The sequence below is a fragment of the Podarcis melisellensis genome, assembly GCF_964234715.1.
Source record: "Podarcis melisellensis genome assembly, chromosome: 2".
Taxonomy (NCBI): domain Eukaryota; kingdom Metazoa; phylum Chordata; class Lepidosauria; order Squamata; family Lacertidae; genus Podarcis; species Podarcis melisellensis.
Window position 1 is genome coordinate 74,864,396 of NC_138529.1, and position 23,284 is coordinate 74,887,679.

At 37.5% G+C, this 23,284-nt stretch overlaps 2 protein-coding genes across 8 annotated transcripts in view; one reads left to right on the plus strand and one right to left on the minus strand.

The window, feature by feature from the left end:
* The window catches only part of CENPP (centromere protein P), a 147,657-nt gene that overhangs the window by 36,141 nt on the left and 88,232 nt on the right, over positions 1-23,284 (minus strand). The gene's annotated exons all lie outside the window — the stretch shown is intronic.
* ECM2 (extracellular matrix protein 2) lies at positions 6-22,194 on the plus strand. 5 transcript variants are annotated; one of them, XM_081901197.1, is made up of 11 exons: positions 7-231; positions 2,038-2,075; positions 2,833-3,149; positions 7,689-7,877; positions 8,989-9,561; positions 9,918-10,033; positions 10,436-10,571; positions 13,274-13,431; positions 14,179-14,318; positions 16,870-17,196; positions 18,593-22,194. In XM_081901197.1, the coding sequence occupies exons 3-11, from the start codon at positions 2,855-2,857 to the stop codon at positions 18,816-18,818; spliced, it is 2,160 nt and encodes a 719-aa protein (XP_081757323.1). In that variant the 5' UTR covers positions 7-231; positions 2,038-2,075; positions 2,833-2,854; the 3' UTR covers positions 18,819-22,194. The 5 variants fall into 5 exon arrangements, with proteins under 5 accessions (XP_081757325.1, XP_081757323.1, XP_081757322.1 ...); XM_081901199.1 differs by lacking the exon at positions 2,038-2,075 and having other exon boundaries at positions 6-231; positions 9,010-9,561; XM_081901196.1 differs by lacking the exon at positions 2,038-2,075.

Sequence of the window (23,284 nt, forward strand, 5' to 3'; positions counted from 1 at the left end):
GAAGTTTGCACAATTCTCAATAGCTGTATTAGCAGAATCTTTGCACACAGGGCAGAGCAGTGCCTTGTCCCCAGGGAAAGGAACTATTTCAGACCCTAAGGAGTCATCTTACATGTTTCAACATAATTCTACTGTTGCTTTCTTTATTTTAAAGGCAGCCGAAGTTTCTTTCTTTTGCAGCTGGAGATTAAATAACAGCAAGCAGAATCTACTGTTAGATTAGATTACCAGGTAATATATTGCATTTTAAATATATTTACATTTTAAATTATTGCTTAAATATTGGTAGATTCATGTGAAATATATGTAAAACTTTGCTTAACAATTTGAGGTTTAAAGTATGATGTACTTGCATATGATAGAAGAAATTTCAAATATATTTGCAGAAAGTACTATGTATTTAGTATCATTAATTTTAATAAGCATGAATGCCACCAATAACAGAGTTATATAGCAAAAGAAAATGCAATGTGGAGTACTGTTTATCCATTTTTATGAATAATAGTAGTGTGTTGGCAAAGTTTTAATTGCTATGTAGCTAAATTCACAGCTGTGAAAATATGACATGATAATTAATAATGGTGTTGTATAACTATCAACTCCTTGTTCCTAGATATATTGCATAAAAGTCCTACTTTTACTGTTTGAACAGTAGTTCATTGGAGTATCAAATGTAATGTTTATGCAATTTAGCTTAGAGTCTAAGTACCTTTAATGAAGATCAGTTGAAGAAATTAACCATTTCCTCTGCCTTGCTGACAGAAATGTACTAACTATAAAGAATGACCAGCATTCATAATGCAATATTATGGTACCTGGGAAAGTATATTTTTCTCAGCATTCAGTGACATTGTGAAGGATGCATTTGTGCAATGCTGGCCAAATCAGAAGTTACTTCTTGAATGTGGTATGAGGGAACAAATAATAGAATCATAGAATTGTAGAGTTGGAAGGAATCGTCAGAGTCATTTAGTCCAACCCCCTGCAATGCAGGAACTTAAAAAAAAAATCCTGTGCATCACATGCTCCCAGTCACTGTTGCGCACTCCATTCACTACTGCTAGGCAGGAAGCAAAGTCTGATTCAGCTGATCACATGTTCATTCCCATAAAACACACACCAGCACAATGAAGAATTGCTATTGCCTTCTTTACAGATTTTATGTAAAGATAGTTGGCATGTTATCAAATCTGCTCGTGACTATATGCACATATATGTGAATACATATTCATAGAGGTATCAATTTGGGGATCTTTACAGCAGTCAGTTGCTGAACCCAGGAATTACTCAATAGAAACAGTTACATTAGAAATGCCCAAACTACCTTCCATGCTCATAGGAATTAGCAAGAACCAACCAATCTCAATACAAATGAATATACAATATTTATTTCAAAAATGCCTTTGTGGATTGAAGAGCAAGCACAGAGATATAAAAAAGCAAGATGGATAGTTGCTACACATTACACAAACTACCTGATTCCATATTGCTAGGCCTGTAAGCATAAAGATTCCTACTACACAGACAGTCACAACATCATATGGTGTGAAGATGGATGAATTATAGAATTGTAGAGTTGGGAGGGCCCCAAGAGTCATCTAGTGCGACCCCCTGCAATTCAGGAATCACAGCTAAAGGAAGCTGGTAAAATGTGGGTTTAAAGAGGTAACTGATAGGTGGATATAAAGCTGGTTGACTGACCGAACCCAAAGAGTTCTCATTAATGGTTCCTTGTCATCATGGACAAATCCTATATTTGTGCATCTGATTATTTCTGCCTTAAGTGTACAACTTTACATTTGTCCCTATTTAAATTCATTTTATAAGTTGTGGCTTAGTTTTCCAGTCTGTTAAGGTCATTTTGAATCCTGATTATATTTTCGGAGGTATGTATTAGCTACCCTTCCCAGTTTGGTGACATCTGCAAATTTGATAAGCATCCCCTCAATTTCTTCATCAAAGTCATTTATAAAGGTGTCGAACAACATCAAGTCCAAGACAGAATCTTGAGGCTCACCACTTGTCACTTTTTTCCAGGATGACGAGGAACCATTGGTGAACACTCTTTTGGTTCAGTGAGTAAACCAGCTACAAATTCCCCTTTGTCTAGCGCCTTGTCAAATTTTACCAGTTTCTCTGCAAGAATATCATAGGGGACTTTGTCAAAAGCCTTACTGAAATCAAGATATATTACAGACACAGCATTTCCCTGATCCACCAAGCTTGTAACTCTATCAAAAAGGAAAAAAAGGAAAAAAAGATTAGTCTGGCATGATTTGTTTTTGAGAAACCCATGCTTGCTTTTAGCAAATACAGTACCCTTTTCCAGCTCCTCACAGAATGACTATCTGTTCTAAGACCTTTCCTGGTATGAACAAGGTCCCAGGCAGAATTGTAGTGGAGGAATCACCACCACCAATTTCAGTGAGTCTGCTGTGAGTATGAATAACATTGGATATAACCTACAGATTTTAACAAATCTACCCTGAGTGTGCTTTAGTTGGATACATCCCATATAGTATGTCCTACACTGACAAGCAACAAAAAAGCCCATTGAGAATCTTGGCAATAGAGAATCATGAAAATAATGTATCAATGCTCCATCCCACATCTTCAGATATTTTAGGCTAGAACAAATCCTTGGCACTTGGTCACACACCTCATTGCCCAATTTAAACTATAAAAAGCTGGCCAAAAAATAGTGGGCATTAATAATCACTGCAACAGCTGGGTACAAACATATTCCACTTCAGAGAACTCTTACCATTTTCTACAGTACTATATCCTACAGTTCCATTAATCTCAAAAACTCATTTTTTGTGTTTTCTGTAGGATACAACACTAGAAGGAGAAAATGCAAAAAGCAGCACTATTCTGTTACATTCTGCTTGTTTCTCTGTGCATTGCTGTTGTTCAGAATGAACGCAATGTAATGCGTAGGAGGGCAAGGAGGAGAATGCGCTATAGAGGGATAAGAAAGAGCTCCTCAGGAAATCATAGACTAAACAAGCAACAAGAAATCAAATCCCCAGTCTTTATTACTCCAATACCAAGCATTCCGCTTATTAATATTGATGGTGATATCACTGAAGTATTTGACTCTCTGATTGGTCAGGGTGGACAAGAATCCAGTTACAATATTTTACCAGGTAAGCAGAGAATATTTGCTTTATTATTATGCTAACTAAAATGCCAAGCCTATACTCGCTCACTTATATACATATATCTGAACTAAAAAGGACTTATTTTTGAGTAGAAATGCAAAGGGTTGTACTATCCACGTATTTACTAAACATATCAAAGGCTTCCCAGAATTCTGCAAACCATGTATGTACTTTGCCTGCTGTAGAGAAGTTACAGAAGCTGAGCACCCTGTGCAATGCACTTCTACAACTAAGCAAGAGGGACATGAGTAGCGCTGTGGTCTAAACCACTAGGCCTCTTGGGCTTGCCAATTGGAAGGTTGGCAGTTTGAATCCGTGCAATGGGGTGAGCTCCCGTTGCTCTGTCCCAGCTTCTGCCAACCTAGCAGTTCAAAAGCATAACAGTGCAGGTAGATACAGTAAATAGTTACCACTATGGCGGGAAGCTAAATGGCATTTCCGTGCGATCTGTCACTCATCACGGTCCTCCATGTGCCAGTAGCAGTTTAGTCATGCTGGCCACATGACCCAGAATGCTGCTTGTGGACAAACAATGGCTCCCTCGGCCTGAAACGAGATGAGCACTGCACCCCATAGTTGTCTTTGACTGGACTTAACTGTCCAGGGATCCTTTACTTTTTTACCTTTTACAACTAAGCACACTAATTTCTCAAGACTTTTATACCACTGTTCATACAAACATATTTCAAGGCAGCTCAAAATTGGAAACAGTAAATTAAACTAATACAAAAACACAATTCAAACAAAAGATTTATATGTTGACTAAGCTTTTGTTATTACAACACCAATGCCAAAGAACAAGATATGCTTTCAAAATACTGCTTTTCTCAATAGATAGTAAATAAAAATCAGTTCCAAATTATTCATTTTTTTCTTTTTGTCCTTTACTCCTTCTTTAAAACAATAATCCAAGAAACAGGCAAAGTATTCTCCTTCATATTCTCATAACCTTGCTAGCAAAACACATGGAATTGAGTGAACTATTCACTAAGTAAGCTTCAGCACATAATTTCAACTCTTCATTGTTGAAGTATTGAATCTGATCCAGCAATTGGACAGTTCTCCAGTTAACATTTTCACTGCCAATAAATGGGCAAACTGTGCATGATCCAAAACCCATCTGTGACTCATAAACAATGACAAGAAACCAACCTCTTAAATATGTATGCATTATACAGCAGAAATAAATATGAAGCAATGGTCCAAAAAGGGGGAGGGGGGAGTTTGATCATTTCTCACAGTCTCAGCAGGTATGAATCAAGGCCCAGCAATGAACTGCTGAAGAAATGCATTCCACATGTTCTATCATCCAGAATGCTCTTGCCCCCTTACTGCAATTCAATCATAAACTCCCAGAGTATCCTTCAGAATGCAGTGATGCTTTTCTCAGTTAAAGTGCCTCCTATATACTGAAAGGTATAATTTCTCACAAAGAAACAATGTGAAGAATAACACACTTTGCGTGGTAACGTATTAAATAGCATTTTTCAAAACTGAAATGTTTGTGGTAGAAACAAAATATCCTACCAATCTATATGGGAAAGGGTGGGTAAAAATATAAAATAAATATGTGTTTCACCAATAATAACAGAATCCACAAATGGGGAGTTTAAATTGGAAACTTGAATATAAAAGTGAAAACAGAAACATACATATGCTCTGAACTCCTCCTATTAGTAACCCCATACCCTGCTTTATAATGCAACTAGTTTATATAACACTAGTTCATAGAAATTGCACATGAAAATGTTCAGAATGACATATATGCATTGGATTTATGAATAAGTTACTGCAAACTTAGCAGTATATGACAATGTGAATACATCTACCACATTGCAGTCACTTAAGGTGCCAGCTTGGCTGAAAATTGACCATTTTACATAATTCTAACCATGCAACTGGTTGAGAAAACTCCTCTTGCTCCAAACGGCATTTGGCTACTTTAGAGAATTGTATTACTGTTGCATATGAAACTGGATCATCTTCGAACATATATTCACCCTTCCTTCTAAGGCATGATAAACATTGTGTTGGACAAATAATGTCAACTTTAATAGAAATGGCTATGATAAAAAAAAATCTGATCAGAAATGATAGAGAACTATCATGTCCCATTTATAATATACATTGTTGATTGAAAACTGTTCATTTTGAGGCATTTTTTAAACATTAAATACAACTGGCAATACATGTACCAAGCATTTCATTAACTATTTCAAATCTTCCTGTCAGAAATCATCAGCTGAAGTAATATGTGGTTGGTTTCCTCCTTTCCCCATTGATTCTTGTCTTTTTAAAACTGGAATTTTACCCAAAAGCTGAGCTAAAACCACTAGACATTTTAGTTGAAATATTGGATCTGTACCATATTTCCAAAGGTTGAAGGCATTGAGATATCTGCCAATGATTTAAACCACAAGGTATTTTTCTAGTCTAGTATTTAGAATACAAGTTAAGGTCAGATTTGGAAAGAAGCCTATTTAACTACAGATCCTATAATCAATCTTATGTCCATATTTTTTTTAAAAGAAAGATCATAAGCATCTCTGGCTTTAGCAGAACTCCACATCTTTCTTTCTTAAAATCTTCTTTTGTGTTTTCTTTTCATGATTCACATTTTAATAATATATATGTAGTGTGTAGACTACAAGCAAGCTTTTTCAATTGAGCTAGCAATACTCTCTGTTCCATTACCCCTCTTCCTAGCCTAGTCCTACAATCAGAATTCTTTGATGGTGGCTTAGTGATTAGCAAGCACTCTGAAAACCATCAGTGACCCCTGCAAGTAGCTTTCCTACTTCTGTCTGATGGTGATAAGGAGATCTTGCATGTAAGGGCTGGTACCTGATCCGTAACTATAATTAAGGCATGGTGGCTAACCTTTGGTCATTCATATGTTGCTAGACTATGAATCTCCTGATTGTTGGCATCCGCCTGTCTCAAGAGACAATGGAGCGTGCCTCTGGGGGTGATGTCAAACTGCTGGAGAATCACAGTGCTTGCTGTGGCTGCAGAGGCCAGAAACACTCCAAATCCCTAGCACGTGCTAGGCCGTGCTAGGGAATTGGAGCCCCACAACAGCTGGAGAACAACTGATTAACAACTCCAGCTCTATACTGCACAAAGTAGGTGTACCGTAAGGTAGCAAGTAACTTCTGAGACACATGTCTGATATATAAAAACAACCAAGCAAGCTTTGTTAAGGTTGTCAACTATTATCATATGAAATTAAGTCCTAAACTTGTATTTCTCAACTGTTGGATGAGGATTGACATCAGGTGCTTGGAAAGTAGTGCATTTCCTTTTAGAGTTTTAGGAATGACCACTACCCACCCTGTTTTGAATGGCAAAACTGATTATGCTCCTGTAAAATGCTTTCAACTGTAGTACCTGAAACCCAAGATACCAGGATTGCAAACTATACCAAATAAACAAGAAAAAAGCACAGTAACATCAGTAAAAACAATCTAAACACTAGACATATTAAAGAAGCAGAAAAAGCAGAACCATGAAATTCTGCAAAAGCTTGCTGAAATAAAACTTTTCAATTACTATTTGGTGGGTGAAGTTGCTAATTTCCGTTGGCATATTGTGGACCTCTCTTGAGTTTAGCTAGCTTTTTTAGACTAAGGACTTGGATTGTTGATCAACAGAAGTTAACACGCAGTGTAGAAGGCCAAGTAAGTTTATTTCTGTAGCAGAGTATACTCTTACAAACATGTACATTAATTTAAAATTTAGGTGATCAAAAACTAAGCCTACATGTAAATCTCAATAATGTAATAAGACCAATTAACTGTAGAGGGTAGGGTTATATATTTAGAGATACTATCTATGTGATAACAAACCTCCTTACAATGTTAAATAGAACTTATTTTGATATAAAATAATGCAATTCATGTTTGGTAATCAAACCACCAGGATAGACAGGTGGCTACAACCACATAATCTTTTTGTCAACTATATCTAAATTAAAAATATTTCTATATTAAAGATATTTACAAAAAAGTATAATTTACATGGCTCTCCCAAGACAGAACATGACCCCTCAATCACATCATCCAATTCTTTATTATTTCTTTCTTTAATTTATAATAGTCCTTCTAAGAGCTGAATGCAGTTTACATGGTACTTTACACATAAACATTTACTCTTGTAAAAACTCTATGTTGTGTGCTAGGGTGAGAAATAGTGCTAGCTTGAGTTTATCCAGCTTGAGGTTATCCAGTGAGCTTCATGGCTGAGTGAGGATTTGATCTTGGGTCTCCCGGAGACCTAGTCTGACATTACGCTGTATCTTCCATGTTGGATACATACCAAGGATGGTGTGTAGCATCCTTCTTGTCCATGCACAGTTGTTTTCAACATTGATTTGGCTGGGGAGTCGTTGCTCATGCATACACTAGAGCCCCCACAGAGATTTGTATGAAGTTGGGTATCTGGAAAACTTACCCACCAAATGTTTTAATTTACCAATACATTTTATGCCAATTTTAAAACTTGCTTTTGTTTTCCATTTATCAGGAAAAGAAAATAAATGTTTTGCAAATGGGATGATTATGTATGATAAGTCTGTGTGGTCTCCTAAACCCTGTGTTACGTGCCTCTGCTCAAAAGGAAAGGTGTTGTGTGATGAAACCTTGTGCCATCCTCTGACGTGTCACAATACCAAGATACCCGAAGGAGAGTGTTGCCCAGTGTGTATGGATATTGGTACAGTATATTGATTTTTTTTGCATACTTCAGACACACAGTATATATACAGGATACAATTTAGTGTAAGTAATGTAATCCTTTGAATATGTGCAACTGCTAAAAGGCAATGAAATTAGGAATTATTCTTTGACCTTTTATTATTTGCATGGATCATGGTAGGCTGTATATGTACACAGGCATTTCCACTGGGGATATCTATTGCTGTCCTGATTGTCCATGATGATGGTGGCATCTTTTTTTGCCCCTGTCAGTGCAGCAACTAGGCCAACACAGACACTCTTACCCATATGGAAATGTCAGCAGACATGAACAGCATATCTGCATAAACCTAACTGAGCCACAAGCCCATGAACAGATCTGCCTGCTTTCCTCCTCCCTCCCTCCAGTGAGGAAACAAACCACAAAGCAGCTGACTTAACGTTATATCTGAATCAGGATTTGTGGTTTGTTTCTCCCAAGCAAACATTGATCAGGATGCCTAGAATAAACCTTGGTTTGGTTTATCTTGGTTTGCTAAGAGGGAAATAAACCATGGACACTGGTTCTGATGTAATACTACATCACCCACTCTGTGCTTGGAGGAAGGGAGAAGCAAAGCAGGAAAGCTCAAGCTGCATGTAGTAGCACATAGCTCATGCATAAACTAATTTCCTAATAGTTTATGGTTTAGTGATGTGTCCAAACATTGCCAATGTGTAAGCACATGCTGCCATTAAATCAAAGGTGGGAAACAAAGCAGGATAATATACATTTTGCATTTGAATTTTTCCTTCATAATTTTGAGTTAATAACTGGAAAATTATATACGGTAGCTATTGGCACTACTGTTGAAAAGGGCAAAATTACCAGACACCTTCACTCAGTCTGTATATATGTATGTATGTATGTGCGTAAACATACAAAAAACGCACCAGCAAAACCACTGTAATTTTCTTATCTTAGGGATTTTATGCGCAATACTGTATTTTATTAATATTCTTCACTATAATAGAATAATTATTCTCTTCAAGCACATATATATTAATGCCTGCTACTAAAAACTGTTAACATTTTTCTTTATATTGATATCGACTGTCCACTTTCAACACCATGACCTCCTTGCTTTCAGAGCTAAGTACTATTTCACTAGGTGACACATCTGAATTTTCTGGTGATAATCTAGAGCCCAATGACCATACTGATCCAGTCTTGTACAACCGACAAACACAAGATCAAAATGCTGAAAAGAAGGGGAAACGGCTTGAAAAGAAAGAAATTACTATAAAAAATAAAGATAAAGAGAACCAGCAAAGAAGAAAAAGCCATGAACAGAAGGAAAAACATGTACACACAAAGGATCAGAGGGAAGATGAGAAGATGAGAGCAGCAGAAGAAAGGAGAAGAGCATATGAAGAAGAAGAGTTAAGAATAGAAAAAGGACTCAAGAAAGAGGAAGAAGAAAATGAAGAAGAAAGTGAACAACCTGAAGGAAGTGAGGAAGAAGAAAAAGAGGAGGAAGATGTTTTGCGTGGTGATGTATTCAGAATGCCGCCTCGTTTCCCAATTCCTGAGCCTTCTACTGAAGTGCCTACTTTGCCAACTGGATGCTCCATCCTGGACAACACAATCAGCTGTGTTAATGCCAAACTCAAACAAATACCACCAATCATGGATGCAGAGCTTACAAGCGTAGAGCTTGTAGGTAAGGAAAAAACTGACCTGTTTATAATAATAATTTTCAAATGCATCCCACATTAATGTTAGCTCTACTATTTCTAATGTCCAATGTTCAACTAATGTCCAATGTTCTCATTGTAAAAATTGGAGGAGGGAAGGGACAATGTGATGTAAGTTTTGATATTCATTGCTTGGCTATATCAAAATCCTTGCTTTGTTGGTTTATGAAGAAGCAATATGGAGACATCGTAATGTTTACTTGACACTAAATATGGTAATAAGCATCTGTGTGATAAAACCATAAGGGAAATGGAAAATGATTAAGAAATGGAAGTGAGTCTTAAAATTCCTATTGCTATTACACACCTTTCCTTTTCCTAGGTAATACTATAACTTCCATCCCAGATGAAGCTTTTAATGGGATTCCCAATTTGGAAAGGATTGATCTTCGTAGAAATAATATCACATCATCTGGCATAGGTCCACGGGCATTTAAAGTAAGAAAATCTAGGGTTTTTTAATTCTTTGTATGTGTGTGTGTCAATGTATAGCAATGGCTGTTTTGCTGAAATTGTTTGTCAAAGAATCCATGAGAGTACATTAATGAATACACTGTAACTCTTCACAATTGCAATCAATAATGAAATCATTGACAGAACAAAGTGAGATCTGGGGATATTTTGTGAGAATTACTACTTTTACAGGTTAGGGAGGTGAAAATTAGTGGCTTCAATTTAATTTTAAATTACCCATGTGCTAGTGTAAGCCAACGCAGGCCACATACAGTAATATTCATAAAGCACACATGAACCTAAAGCAAACAGCGCTAGAAAAAAATATTTTAAAACTTAAAAATCAAAGTTAATTCGATTTCTCAATTTGTATCTTCCCCAACACAGATATTGAAGAATTTGCAACGTTTATATTTGGATGGAAATGCACTAGTACATATTCCGATTGGTTTGCCATCAACTTTAGAAGAACTTAAAATAAACGAAAACCAACTACATGCAATTGATGAATACAGCTTTGAAGGTATATTGTAATTATGAATGCAGATGACTAAGGTAATAAAAGCTTACAAATTCATGACAAGAAAAAAAGTAGGTAACTTCCATATTATTTAAAAATGCATCCTACAATTTTTTCGTTTAGTAACTATGAATAAGAATACATTTTAACACTACAATTGCATAGACATTCTTGTACTTGGCGACAGCTCCTAAATGACAAATTATACGTGTCATGCAAATTGATAATGGTTGTGCATTTGCCAAATCTTCTACAGAAACAGCCATCATTAGAACTCCTGTCAGCAAGTTTTATGTCTCGAAGAATGCATATTTTTCTTTAAAATATAAAGCGGTATAGAAATAAAATATATAACAACAATTCCCAGAGACACTTGGAGTGGATCATGTACATATATTTTTAAACACGAGAACTGCACTCTTTGTTATATCACACTGACAGATCTGATTGTGAACAAAGTTGTTTTTCCAGTACTTACCGTATTTTTCGCACCATAGGGTGCACTGGACCATAGGGCGCACCCAGTTTTTAGGGGGGGAAATCAAGAAAAAAAATCTTTTCCCCCCAGCCCCAAAGAGCAGCGTACTGGCTGCACACAACCTCTTCCTGCCAGAGGGGTTGTGTGCAGCTATGGAGCAAGCCAAGGCAGGGGGCAGGATGGATCCCACTCGCTGTTTTGGCTTCCCCTTTAGCCCCGTGCAGCCTCTACTTGCCAGGAGACGCTGCGCAGGGCTTTACTGGGAGGTGGGGGGATTCCCTCACTTCTCCCAAAAGCCCGCAGAAGCCGCACAACCCCTTTAAAGTGATTGCGGCTTCTCCTGGCTTTTCTGGGAAGTGGGGGAATTCCTCCACTTCCCGCAAAACCGGCAGAAGCCGCGCACACTTTAAAAGGGCTGCATGGCTTCTTCTGGCTTTCCTGGGAGGTGGGCGGATTCGCTCACCTCTCGCAAAAGCACGCAGAAGCCGTGCAACCCCTTTAAAGAGATCACAGCTTCTCCTGGCTTTTCTGGTAGGTGGGAGAAGGGACTGATGCCGCCAGTCAGTCCCTTCTCCCTCCTGTGGAAAAGCCCGCAAGAGGGCACGGAGCTTGTCTTGGGGGCTCTTCGCGCCTGCCTCCCCCCCTGCATTCGCTCCATAGGACGCACACATCTTTTCCCTTGCTTTTTAGGAGGGAAAAAGTGTGTCCTATGGTGCGAAAAATACGGTAGCTACACGCTTTACAAGAGGGACAACCGCCCTCTACTCAGATGCATAAGAATGTAGCTGTAGCCTTGATTTTTACCCAGTAATTTGCCTAGAGGAGAGATACTAGGTAACATACTCTTTTTAATTCCACCTACTCTATAGAACGCAGGTGGCGCTGTGGTCTAAACCACAGAGCCTATTGCTTGCCGATCAGGAAGGTCAGCAGTTCGAATCCCCACGACAGGGTGAGCTCCCATTGCTTGGTCCCTGCTCCTTCCAACCTAGCAGTTTGAAAGCACATCAAAGTGCAAGTTGATAAATAGGTACCGCTCTGACGAGAAGGTAAATGGCGTTTCCGTGTGCTGCTCTGGTTTGCCAGAAGCGGCTTAGTCATGCTGGCCACATGACCCGGAAGCTGTTCGCTGGCTCCAGTCGTTCGCAACTGGACCTAACAGTCAGGGGTCCCTTTACCTTTACCTTTATAGAAATGTATGTAAGCTGCCTTCGGATGGCTTTTCCTGAAAGTCAGTCTAAAAATACTGGAAGTCAATAGATTATTTATTTATTTCATAAAATATATACTGCTGATTGTACGAAAAACCTCAAAACAAAGTTTACAAAAAGAAATTGTGTACTGGTGTGGCTAAAACATGTAAATAACCCGGTTCAGAATGTGAATTGATCTAGCTCTTAATGCTGAAAAGCAGTATGAACAGAACATTATTTCACTCAAAATTTGTTTATAGCTTGGGATGCAAAATAATACACATTATGTTCATTTTGCTACTTAAAAATTGTTCAAAATACATATCTTCTTTTTTAAGACCAAATATCTTCTAAGGCATTAGTTGCTGATAACAGAGAATCTGGCTAGTTTTAAAAGTCTGTTGCCAATGACTCATTTGCAGTATCCAGATGCCACCTTTGTGAAATTAAGTACCTTCTTGGGGGCACCCTAAAGTGAACCTCTCCTGGCCCAAGAAGGACTGCAGAAGACCTGGGAAGACCTGAGGCTCCCCTGTTCCTCACAACAGGAGATAGAAATGGGAGAAGGGGATGAGAGATCCTTCTTATGAAGGACAGGAACTTTTATTTGAATCATAGCACAAAGGGTAAAAAAATAAGTTTGCTTATCAGACTCAGAACAAGGCACAGTTATATTTTCAATGCACATGGTTTCTACTTGAAAACTAGAATAAAAAAATTAGTGTATTCCATAATTCTCGTGTATTATATTTATTCCTAATTTATTTAAATTTACTATAATCATAGTTGTGTCTTAGTGAACCAATAACAAACAAGTGTGGAGAATTATAAATTGTATTCAAATAAACATGAAGTTCTCCTGCTATTATTAAATAACATTAGGATTAAAATTTCTCTCTGATATTCTGGAGGTATAGGTCAATGAGAAGAGAAATTGGTTAGAATATGAAATACCAATATTCAGATTCATTTTTTGCCCTGAATCTTACTGAATGAGCACAAACATTTCACCATGTTTGCTTTATTTTCTAAAGGTTTAGAAAAGTTGGTGACACTGGAATTAGAAGGCAATAAACTCAACGAAGCTAATGTTAGTCCATTAGCCTTTCAACCTTTGAAGAGCCTGTCTTATTTGCGCCTTGGACGGAATAAATTTAGGACCATTCCGCAGCGCCTTCCCAATTCTATTGAGGTAAGGTTTTTTAAAATTAAAAAAGATGATCTGTTTCCTTTTCCATAATAGTCAGGGCTCCTCTAGGTGACCTATCCTGATTTGCTTGCACAAGGCTTACTGTAGAGGTTAGGTTTAGCATTCCTTCTGATTTGTTTGTGAGGCAGGTATATGACAATCAACATTCATCCTGATATGCTTGTGGGGCATTAATATGTTGTCCTGCTAATCACTTGTTTGTTCCATACTTTTAAATGCATTTTCCACCACTTTCCTAATAGCGAAACCTCATTTTTTAAAAGTGAATTTGTTGCACCAGAGCAACAGAGAACTTTAAATTTCGTGGCATGTGCAAGAATCTCATATCCCACATCCCCCCCATGGCACAAAATACTGTGAGATTGGAGACAACCTTAAGCTTTGATCCTGGGCATGCTTATTCATTAGTAATTGCCAATAATTTCAAAAGCATTGAGTCAGGATTGAAGTCCAAGGGCAGGTTTAGGGACATGGGGAAAATAGATGCAATACTCAATCACACAACCCGTGCAACATATGAAGGGGGAACTTGGGCTTCTCCCCCTTTCATTTGGAACTAATGTCTCTTAACTAACTTTGTCTGGAAACAAGGAACAACTTTGTTGCCACTTTTGGAAAATAAGTAAAGCAGCTTTACACCACATATTCTACATTTTAAAATAACCACTTTAATGTATTATACAATACACTTTTTACATATTTCCTTCTTTTACCATGCATTCTAAATAGGAATTATATCTCGATAATAACCAAATTGAAGAAATTACAGAAGTTTGCTTTAATCATACCAGAAATATCAACACAATTGTTCTGAGGCACAACAAATTAGAAGAAAGCAGAATAGCTCCTTTGGCATGGATCAATCACGAGTAAGTGTAAACTTTGTGTTATTTTCCAATCACAACATTTAATTAATTAAAGTATAGAATAAAGAAGTTGTACTACATAGAAGATGGAGGTTCCACAAATGTTTTTCTTGGCATATTAACCAACTATTTGCTGGTATACAAAGAGAACTAGGGAGAGAAGAGTGTGGTCTTCTTACCATACTTCCTTTTGGAGAAGGCAGAGCAGTGAGAGACACACATGCTGCTTCTGCTTCCTGTAGAAAGCTCAGGGCAATTTGAAACTAACTCCAATGTCCCACCCCCAGTCTACTAGCACAGTACAGGGTACTAGGGCATTTTTCATCACTTTGCACAGAGCTTTGTACGAAGATGGCTTCAGTGAAAATACATTTCTCAATTACTTGATGTGATGTGGGATATAAGTAACTTCACAAACGACTCTTTCTAACATGATGGAAGGACTTTGTGTATTTCCTTCTAAACATCCAAAGTGAGAGAAAATCCTTTCTCCTGTCCCAGTGAGTCTTCTGTGCATGCCAATGGATTTGGGGGCTGTGCTGGCTCTTGCTTGATTTTGCACAGAATTTCTGGAGAACAGAACAAGTCCCTTACACTGTTCTATCTTCAGGACAATTTTATTTCCAGACCCTTTCTCTCCAGATTGATCTGCTCTTAGTGAACTACTGAGGAGTGGAGAGGGCCAACAATGATCATGATAGCAACATGGCAAATGGAATTTGTAGACCTCTGACCCAGAAAACTGTCACCTTAAAAAAATATCAAACTATTCTATACTCCCCAGACGAGCTTATTTTTGTATTTTGACAACATATACCACGCAGGTGTCTAGTCTACTTAAAGCAAAATTATAAACACCGGAAGCATCTTCCTCTGAAGAAAGGAACTCTTGTGTTTTTTTATTCTTGGTGTTAATCAGATGGTTATTCACTGTAAGCAGGTTACATTCTACCAATCTATCTCAGTAGATAGTAGAATCCCGATGTCTGGAGGAAAATGTCCAATTAAAGGACGTGGCTATTAAGTAAACATTATGCTAATGTGTTACCTTTTAAAATAGAAAAATAAGGAACTATGGGTACAGTTAAGATGGGCAGGAAGAGAGCATACAGGTAGCATTTATTTATTTATTAATAAATAATATACCTCGGTCCAGTATACCTGAAGGAGCGTCTCCACATCCATCATTCTGCCTGGACACTGAGGTCCTGTGCTGAGGGCCTTCTGGTGGTTCCCTTGCTGCGAGAAGCCAAGTTACTGGGAACCAGACAGAGGGCCTTCTTGGTAGCGGCACCCACCCTGTGGAACGCCCTCCCACCAGATGTCAAAGAGAAAAACAACTACCAGACTTTTGAAAGACATCTGAAGGGCAGCCCTGTTTAGGGAAGCTTTTAAAGTTTAATAGACTATTGTATTTTAATATTTTGTTGGAAGCCGCCCAGAGTGGCTGGAGAAACCCAGCCAGATGGGCAGGGTATAAATAAATTATTATTATTATTATTATTATTATTATTATTATTATTATTATTGCCTCTGATCATATACAACATAGATTCATACAATCCAACAATAAAACTACTGACCAATTAAAACATTTCAATCCAAAGTACACAAACCAGGACTCTGGATGGAGATAGATAATGCTATAATATATATTGTTTCTTCCCTCAAAGGGAAATGCATTTGAACACTTGAGATTTCTGATGTGTCAAGTATTACAAATTGTATTTAAAAAAACTTGACTAATGAGATAACTGAGAGTGGGGAGAGTGGTTTTAACTCCAAAAGAGTACTTTAGCACAGATGTCCTGAACTAATGGAAGAGAGGAAAATTAAATAGAAGGTTTGGCCTATGAATGTGACTATAGTTATTATTCTTTTTCTTATACAGACTTGAGCAATCTTTCAGATCCTGGACAGTGACAGTTATGTAAACATGTTTGGACAATAGCTATGGGAAAAGAGTAGGTGGTAGGGAAAAAGTTCTCCTTAGTGTGAATTTGTTTTGGAGAGCTGAGATATGCCCTTTGACTTTTTACAGTCCTGTCCTTTTATCAATTAGTGCAGAGTAGAATGTACTGCAGGCTGAAAACTACCAGTTGCTATGACAAAGAAGAGCTGCTCTCAGGCAACCCAAATAATTCACCATTTCTCCTTATAGCCTGCTAACTCTTTATGGCTAGAAAGCAGGATGGCAGCCCATCCCTGCCTTGTACATGTAAAAATGCCCATGGATGGTTAGGAAGATAGAAAGAAGTATTGCCAGTGTGGTGTGAGTGGTTAAAGCAGCCTTTCTTAACCTTGGGTCCCCAGATGTGGTTAGACGACAACTCCAAGCATCCCTGACCACTCGTCCTGCAAACTAGAAATGACGGGAGTTGGAGTTTTAGAGCCGAACAACATATGGTACAAATATTCCCCAAATGGTTTCCAGAAAAATAGATAAGACTGTACGCTTCCAATCTTCCTGAACTCTTAAAATGCATGTTATGTATGAAGACAAAATTATTTACTTTATGCTCTTACTTTTTAATATCTTTTCACTTTATTTTAGGAACCTGGAATCTATTGATCTTTCTTACAATAATATATATCATGTTCCCTCCTATCTGCCAAAGTCATTGGTGCACCTTGTGCTTATAGGCAACCAAATTGACAGAATCCCAGGATTTGTATTTGGACACATGAGGCCAGGGCTGGAATATCTGTACCTTTCATTTAACAAACTTGATGATGAGGGAATTGATCCTGTGTCATTCTATGGGGCATATCACTCTCTAAGAGAAGTCTTCTTAGATCACAACCAACTGAAGTCTGTACCACTTGGAATTGCAGAAATGAGATCCTTAAATTTTCTGAGGCTCAACAATAACAAAATAAGGTAAATAAATAAATACACATCTTAATTGTAAATACAAGAATGTTATACTGGCTTTCTATTATAGATGTTCAAACACAGCAAATCATGGTTTATGGAATTCTTGCTTACTTCTTTAACTGAATCTTTGAGGCCACTAGTGCAAGACATTGTTGATTCAATAGGTCATACTGATCCCAATAATTGGGATGCCATATTTTAGGTGGTCCTGCTTCACTTCCAGACCAATGGTCCCTCAAACTCTGAAGTCCCCTACTAGATGACTTTGTGGAAGACTGATTTTATGAACCTCAATTAAGCCCGATGGCAAGACTGAATATCCACATTCAGATGCAGCATAGCTCTGAATTGCAGATGCTGGGGGAAAAGCCATGAGGAGGGATGTTGCCTTCCTACTCTGTTTACCCTGGATGGGCACTGAGGGAAACAAATGCTGAACTAGATGGGCCTTTGATCAAATATGGCAAGGCTCTTCTTTTGTTCTAACTAGTTATTGTTGAGCAGTAGTCATCTGAAAATTCCACAGTGAAGTGTAAATAAGCATACCACATTCTTCAGACCAAACTTTCCTTAACAATCCAAGGATGGTGCCTGACATGCACTTAGGACATTTAAAATTATAGTGGTTGAACATCAGACTACAGCAGAAAAAAAATAGTATGCTCCCACTAAGTCTTTTTTCATTTTCTTTTCCATATGAAGATGGCAAACAGCAGTAGGAAATGCTCAGATACATTCTTCACAAAGCCCACAATATAGAAGATCATTGAATAAATAACTGCATATATTAGATTTATATCACCTTATTTCCAAACAGGTTTACATGGCCTGAGCATGTAAAAGCAACATGGTATGAGGATAGCAGCATTCCCATTTATCAGCAACATTTGGTATCGAGAAAGTAAGAGGCTGTCTAACCCTCAAAGGCAGGATAGGAAGTACGTGGTACTGTCATGAATAAAAATAGTGTCTAAATTTAGGCCAGTATTAAGAAATAACAAATGTGAAGGTTGACCAAGTTTTCTAAATGAGTGAACCAAATTTCCTGTTCTGAGGATTTTCTGCAATGCTGCATAGGTTTCTAAATGTGACTAGACATCAAAACATGTGTACACAAACAGAAAACACACATGTATGTTGTAGAGGTACATAGTGTGTTCATGTTTTTAGTAGTGTGTGCTATGTGTGCAAATGACAAAATGCTTGATAGTGGCTTATAATATGCCTAACCAGAATATCTGGGGACCCATAAAATGAAAAATTCTGGATACAGCTCTGTGTTTTTTTCACACTTTTTACAATAGTTTCCATCTTTAAAAAGAGCTGCAAAGAAAAAGGAAATTTCCTAGCAAAATGTAATAGTTAAGCTCCTTTAACTATTTCATATATGGTTTTACAGAACAGTCCCTACTGAGCGCATCTGTAGGAGTAGGTCGGATAATGAAGAGGAGGAGGAGGAGGAGGAAGATGATGACAGTGAAGAGAATCATGATTATGAAGATTCACAATTAGAACACCTTCATCTTGAATATAATTACATCAATACAAGGGAACTTTCACCATATGCTTTTTCATGCGTCAGATCATATTCTAGTGTGATTCTGAAACCTCAGAAGAGCAAATAAAAGAACTGTTTTTGCATGTAAATACTATAATTAGAATATTTGTTTTCCACAAGCAAGAAAACCAAAGCACAAATTATGAAAGGTGCCTCAGCACTATTACTTAACAGTATTATTTATTATTAATGAAGGGTAAGGTATAATTGTAGGAATATCTCCAGGAAGCTGGCCGTGTACATGCCTGGAAATATTATACTTGCAGCCTATTTTTCACTTCTAGTAAGATAAATATTGCATACCAATGTGATAAGTGAGTACAAGAAAGATTCTTGAACTTCATTGACCTTCTGATTTTCCTCAAAAAGTTGACTTGATAAATATTTTCAATGCAATGAATTATATCCCTACAGAGAGGGGAGGGCTGTGTGTGTGTGTGTGTGCGTGTGTGTGGAATTGCATTTCAAATTAAGAAAATACTGTAAAATGCACATATAAATTAAGACAGTACCAAATGTAGAACATTTGGGGCCTCTTCATACATGGCATTAATGCTAACCTGTGCTGTAGGTTGCTCATAGGAACTGCAATTTAAAAAAACAAACAATGTAATACAAATCAATACATCACACAACATTATTTGAGTAACACATCTCACTAAGCCGCGTTACTGAAAAGCTAAAGGAGCAAGGAAGTCTTGGTGGGAGTAGTTGCAAGCATAGTCTGACTATTCCTTTAAGGAGTGAAGGAGGCATGAACCAGAGCTGGGAGAGGGACTTTCATTAATACAATGACAGCTATGCCTGAGAACGTAGCAATAATCTACTATAATGCCACAATAAGGGAGAACTTCTGCTTTGCAGATGCAGAAGGTCCCAGTTTCAATCACTGGCATCTTTTGGTAGAGCTGGACATGTCCCATGTCTGAAGAGCTGCTGCTAGTCCATGTAGACAGTACTGAGTTACATGGACTTATTCAGCACAAGGGAGCTTCCTCTGTTCTAGGAGAATATGTGATGGCATTTAGTTCATGCAAAAATAATACCTGCTTGAAAACAGGCACATGTTCCAAAGCAGAAGTACACTAAGCTCCAAATAAGCTCCAAAGCAGGGAAAGCAGTGGCTCCATAATATACAAGCATAGAAAATCTGTAGCAAAGGAATTGCACAGTCTGCGCTAGTTCCTCTTGAGACCAGATTGCTTGGGAGCAGGATAAAAATGGTTTCAAAATAATAGGCAGAGTTGCCTCTATCACAGTTGCTTACCATTCACACTTCTCATAGTACAAATGTCATCTATTACCTCCACTTGCAGGCAATGTAGATTACGCTCAGAGCAAACTTAGAAACCGTACAACACTTTGCAGATTTAGAATGGTATCAAATACCAGGAGGAAATGGCATGTTGCTTATGGATAGGATCTTTAAAAGGACAGAATTGACAAGTGACTCTAGCTTATGAACATATGAAATCTGCCTTATACTGCGCTGTGTAGCCTAGTGTTGCTTGTTTAGACTAGCAAAGGCTCTCCAACCTGAGATACTTTTAACTGAAGATGGCATATGCTAAGCTACACCTCCGAGCTACACCCTCTTCACTGTTTGATGCATCCTGACCATTATGTGGTGTGATAAAGAAGCAGAGGATAGAGAAGCTTTCTTCATATAGATGTGTGCTATTTGAGGCATAATCAAAAGCTATGCGACTTGCATTTATCATCAAAGGTCAATGCAAGCTGACGTCTTTGTCATCCACTAATGATATGCAGTTTTTGCTTGCATCATTAGCAAATTAAAAGGCAAAATTCCCCACAGAAAGTAATTCCATGCTAGTTCACATCGCAGGATTAAAGCTTTCATGGAACTGTGAACACTAACAAATATTTCAAAGAAATAGAACAAGTACTACAAAAAAACACATTTTGACTGCACTCATAGTTGCCTGAGGCAATCCAAAGTATGTTCAATGAAAACAAGATAAATTGGAAAATCCACCTCCTAACAAATCTGTGTTAATTGAGGTGGTGACAAGAATGAATTACATGCCTGAGATGTAGCGGCTGGATGGCTTTCCCCAATAATTCACATTCCAGATAAAAACTTGAAACCATGGAAAGCAGACATAGGATGATACAGTTGTTCCACTGTAAACATTCTTAGTTCCAGCTGCGGAAGCCGCTGCTGAAATCATCATGTGTACATGTTCTAAAAAGATTTTGACAGACAACAGCTTTTTCTAAATTTGGAGGCTTCCACAATCATGAACTGAATGGCTGTTGTCCCTGAAAAGAAGAGGTGACTCTAGAGTCTGGTCACAAAATGTATATCAGGCCACTATCCCTTTGTTTCAATAACATGCTCTCACTATTCAAAGAGCCACTAAGAACTGAGGGAAATTAAAACAAGGTGTAGGAGCAGGAACTCTGATTTTACACTACCCCCTGCCAGCTAGCATTTTGCATTACCTGCTTGCTCCATTATGCAACATGGATACTTTGCCAGACTTCATGACACATGATATTTTACTACAAAATACACTAGCAAAACACACCAGTCCAAAAGTAAGCTAATGGTCAGGAACCCAGGAATTTGACAATGTGATAAGTAAAAGGTGGGAAATAAAATGTTTTGTATACTTGGTTAAGATACAATTAGATTTGTGACCTTTTCTCTCTCTTATTTGTGCCTTTAAGCATCTTTGTGGTCAAAAATATGACTCAATATCTGCTAATATGTAATCCTCTTGAGAAATATTTTTTACCCCTAATCTGAATTATTAGATCACAACTGTGGCTCTCCAGTTGTTGCTAGACTGCAACTCCCATCATTCCTGACCATTCGCCATGCTAGTTGGGGCTGATGGGAGTTCAACAACATTTGGAAAACAACAGGCTCCTCACCCCAGATCTAAAGTAAAAGGAAAGGTGCCTTGGTAAGTGATATGTTTTTGGTCTTTTTGCAATTCTTATTACATTTTCAAGTTATTCTATCAAGATTTCATTACATGTTCTCTTACATGTTATGCACTTTTACAGTATGGTATAAGATTGCTCAAATATTACATATAACATATGTGTTTTCCAGGAAACATACATGGAGCGGGTAGCATATTCATGGGCCAATAACATGCATAATACATGTGCTTGCAATTATGTGCATATATATATATATATATATATATATATATATATATATATATATATATATATGCACACACACACACACATATATACACAGATGTATCTTTGGTAAGATAAATAACATAAAAAATCTAATCAAAAGATAACGTATATTTTTAGCTTTGAAAGTACTATTGTTTGATAGCCATTTTCATGCTATATAAGGAATATTAGTAATTATAACTGTCTTCAATACTATAATAATTATAGTATTAGTAATTATAACTGTTTTCAATACTATAATAAAGTGTTTTCAAAATACATATTGTCTTCATATTGGTTAGTACAATTACTTGAGCACTGTACAGTACTAATAGCAGCTGGATAATGGGAAGATTTGGAACCACAGCCTAGCTGGAGTAACTTGAATAATTGGGATGAATGGGGACTAAAAGGGAACTGGTGATGAGGGTTACTAGAGTGTATAATGCTAAAATCTCGAGTACTGAGGGAAAGTTAGGGTATTAGTAATAATTGGAGATATTTGCAACCAGATTACGGGACTGGAAAAGGAATTTGGCAGCATGGAAATGTCCCTGTAATAGAACAAATCAATTATCGGGAAGATGTCAACTGCACATCTTTTACAGATATTGTCTTTTCAACATAAGCAAACAGAATACTCCATTCTGATGAAAGTATAAGCTCAGAAAAAAAGTCCATGGTCTCCTTTGTAATTCTTCCATCATTTCTATTTACCTTACCATTTGCCAGACATTTCTCTCATATTTGGTGAACTGTATTGGTATGGTATTATATGGATTGGCTATTGCAGTGGTAGCCAAAGTGGTGCTGTCAGATGTTCCCAGATTTAAACTCTCCTCATCCCTACTGGCCATGCTGGTGGAGGCTAATAGGAACTGTAGTCCAACAACATATAGAGGGGATCAGGTTGGCTACCCCGAGCTACTATGTCTCATGAAACTATGTAAATATAATTGTACAACATTCCAGTGCTGGGTACAGTAGACAGTAATGGAAAATAAAGTCTGTTCTTTCTGGAACAGAGGTTGTTTAAAAAAGTGAAGGATGTATGATCTCAGTGTTTATTCCTTCAAATCCCATGTCAAATTCCCCAAGACAGTTACCGGTAAGTGGCTTGTAATTAATACAGCAGTCATCCTTAGCAATTTTTATTTCGTAACTTGAAGAAAATACTGAAATTATATGACAGGTTAGGAGACCTTTCTTTTCAATATTACTGGTTTTGCTTCACTCACCGTTACATGATCTATAATACTTTAGTCTTTCTGTCCCAGTCTAGGATGGTTGTAATAGGTCTGAGCCATTGCCTTAGGCTAGTGATAGATAATTAGAACAATACAGAAGTGTTCTTTGTAGTAAGGCCACTAA

Excerpts from the sequence above, each read along its gene's own strand:
- ECM2 (XM_081901197.1), top strand. The coding sequence starts at position 2,855 with ATGCAAAAAGCAGCACTATTCTGTTACATTCTGCTTGTTTCTCTGTGC. Across the intron at positions 10,572-13,273 it reads TGATGAATACAGCTTTGAAG|GTTTAGAAAAGTTGGTGACA; the intron begins GTATATTGTAAT and ends TATTTTCTAAAG. Across the intron at positions 14,319-16,869 it reads TTGGCATGGATCAATCACGA|GAACCTGGAATCTATTGATC; the intron begins GTAAGTGTAAAC and ends ACTTTATTTTAG.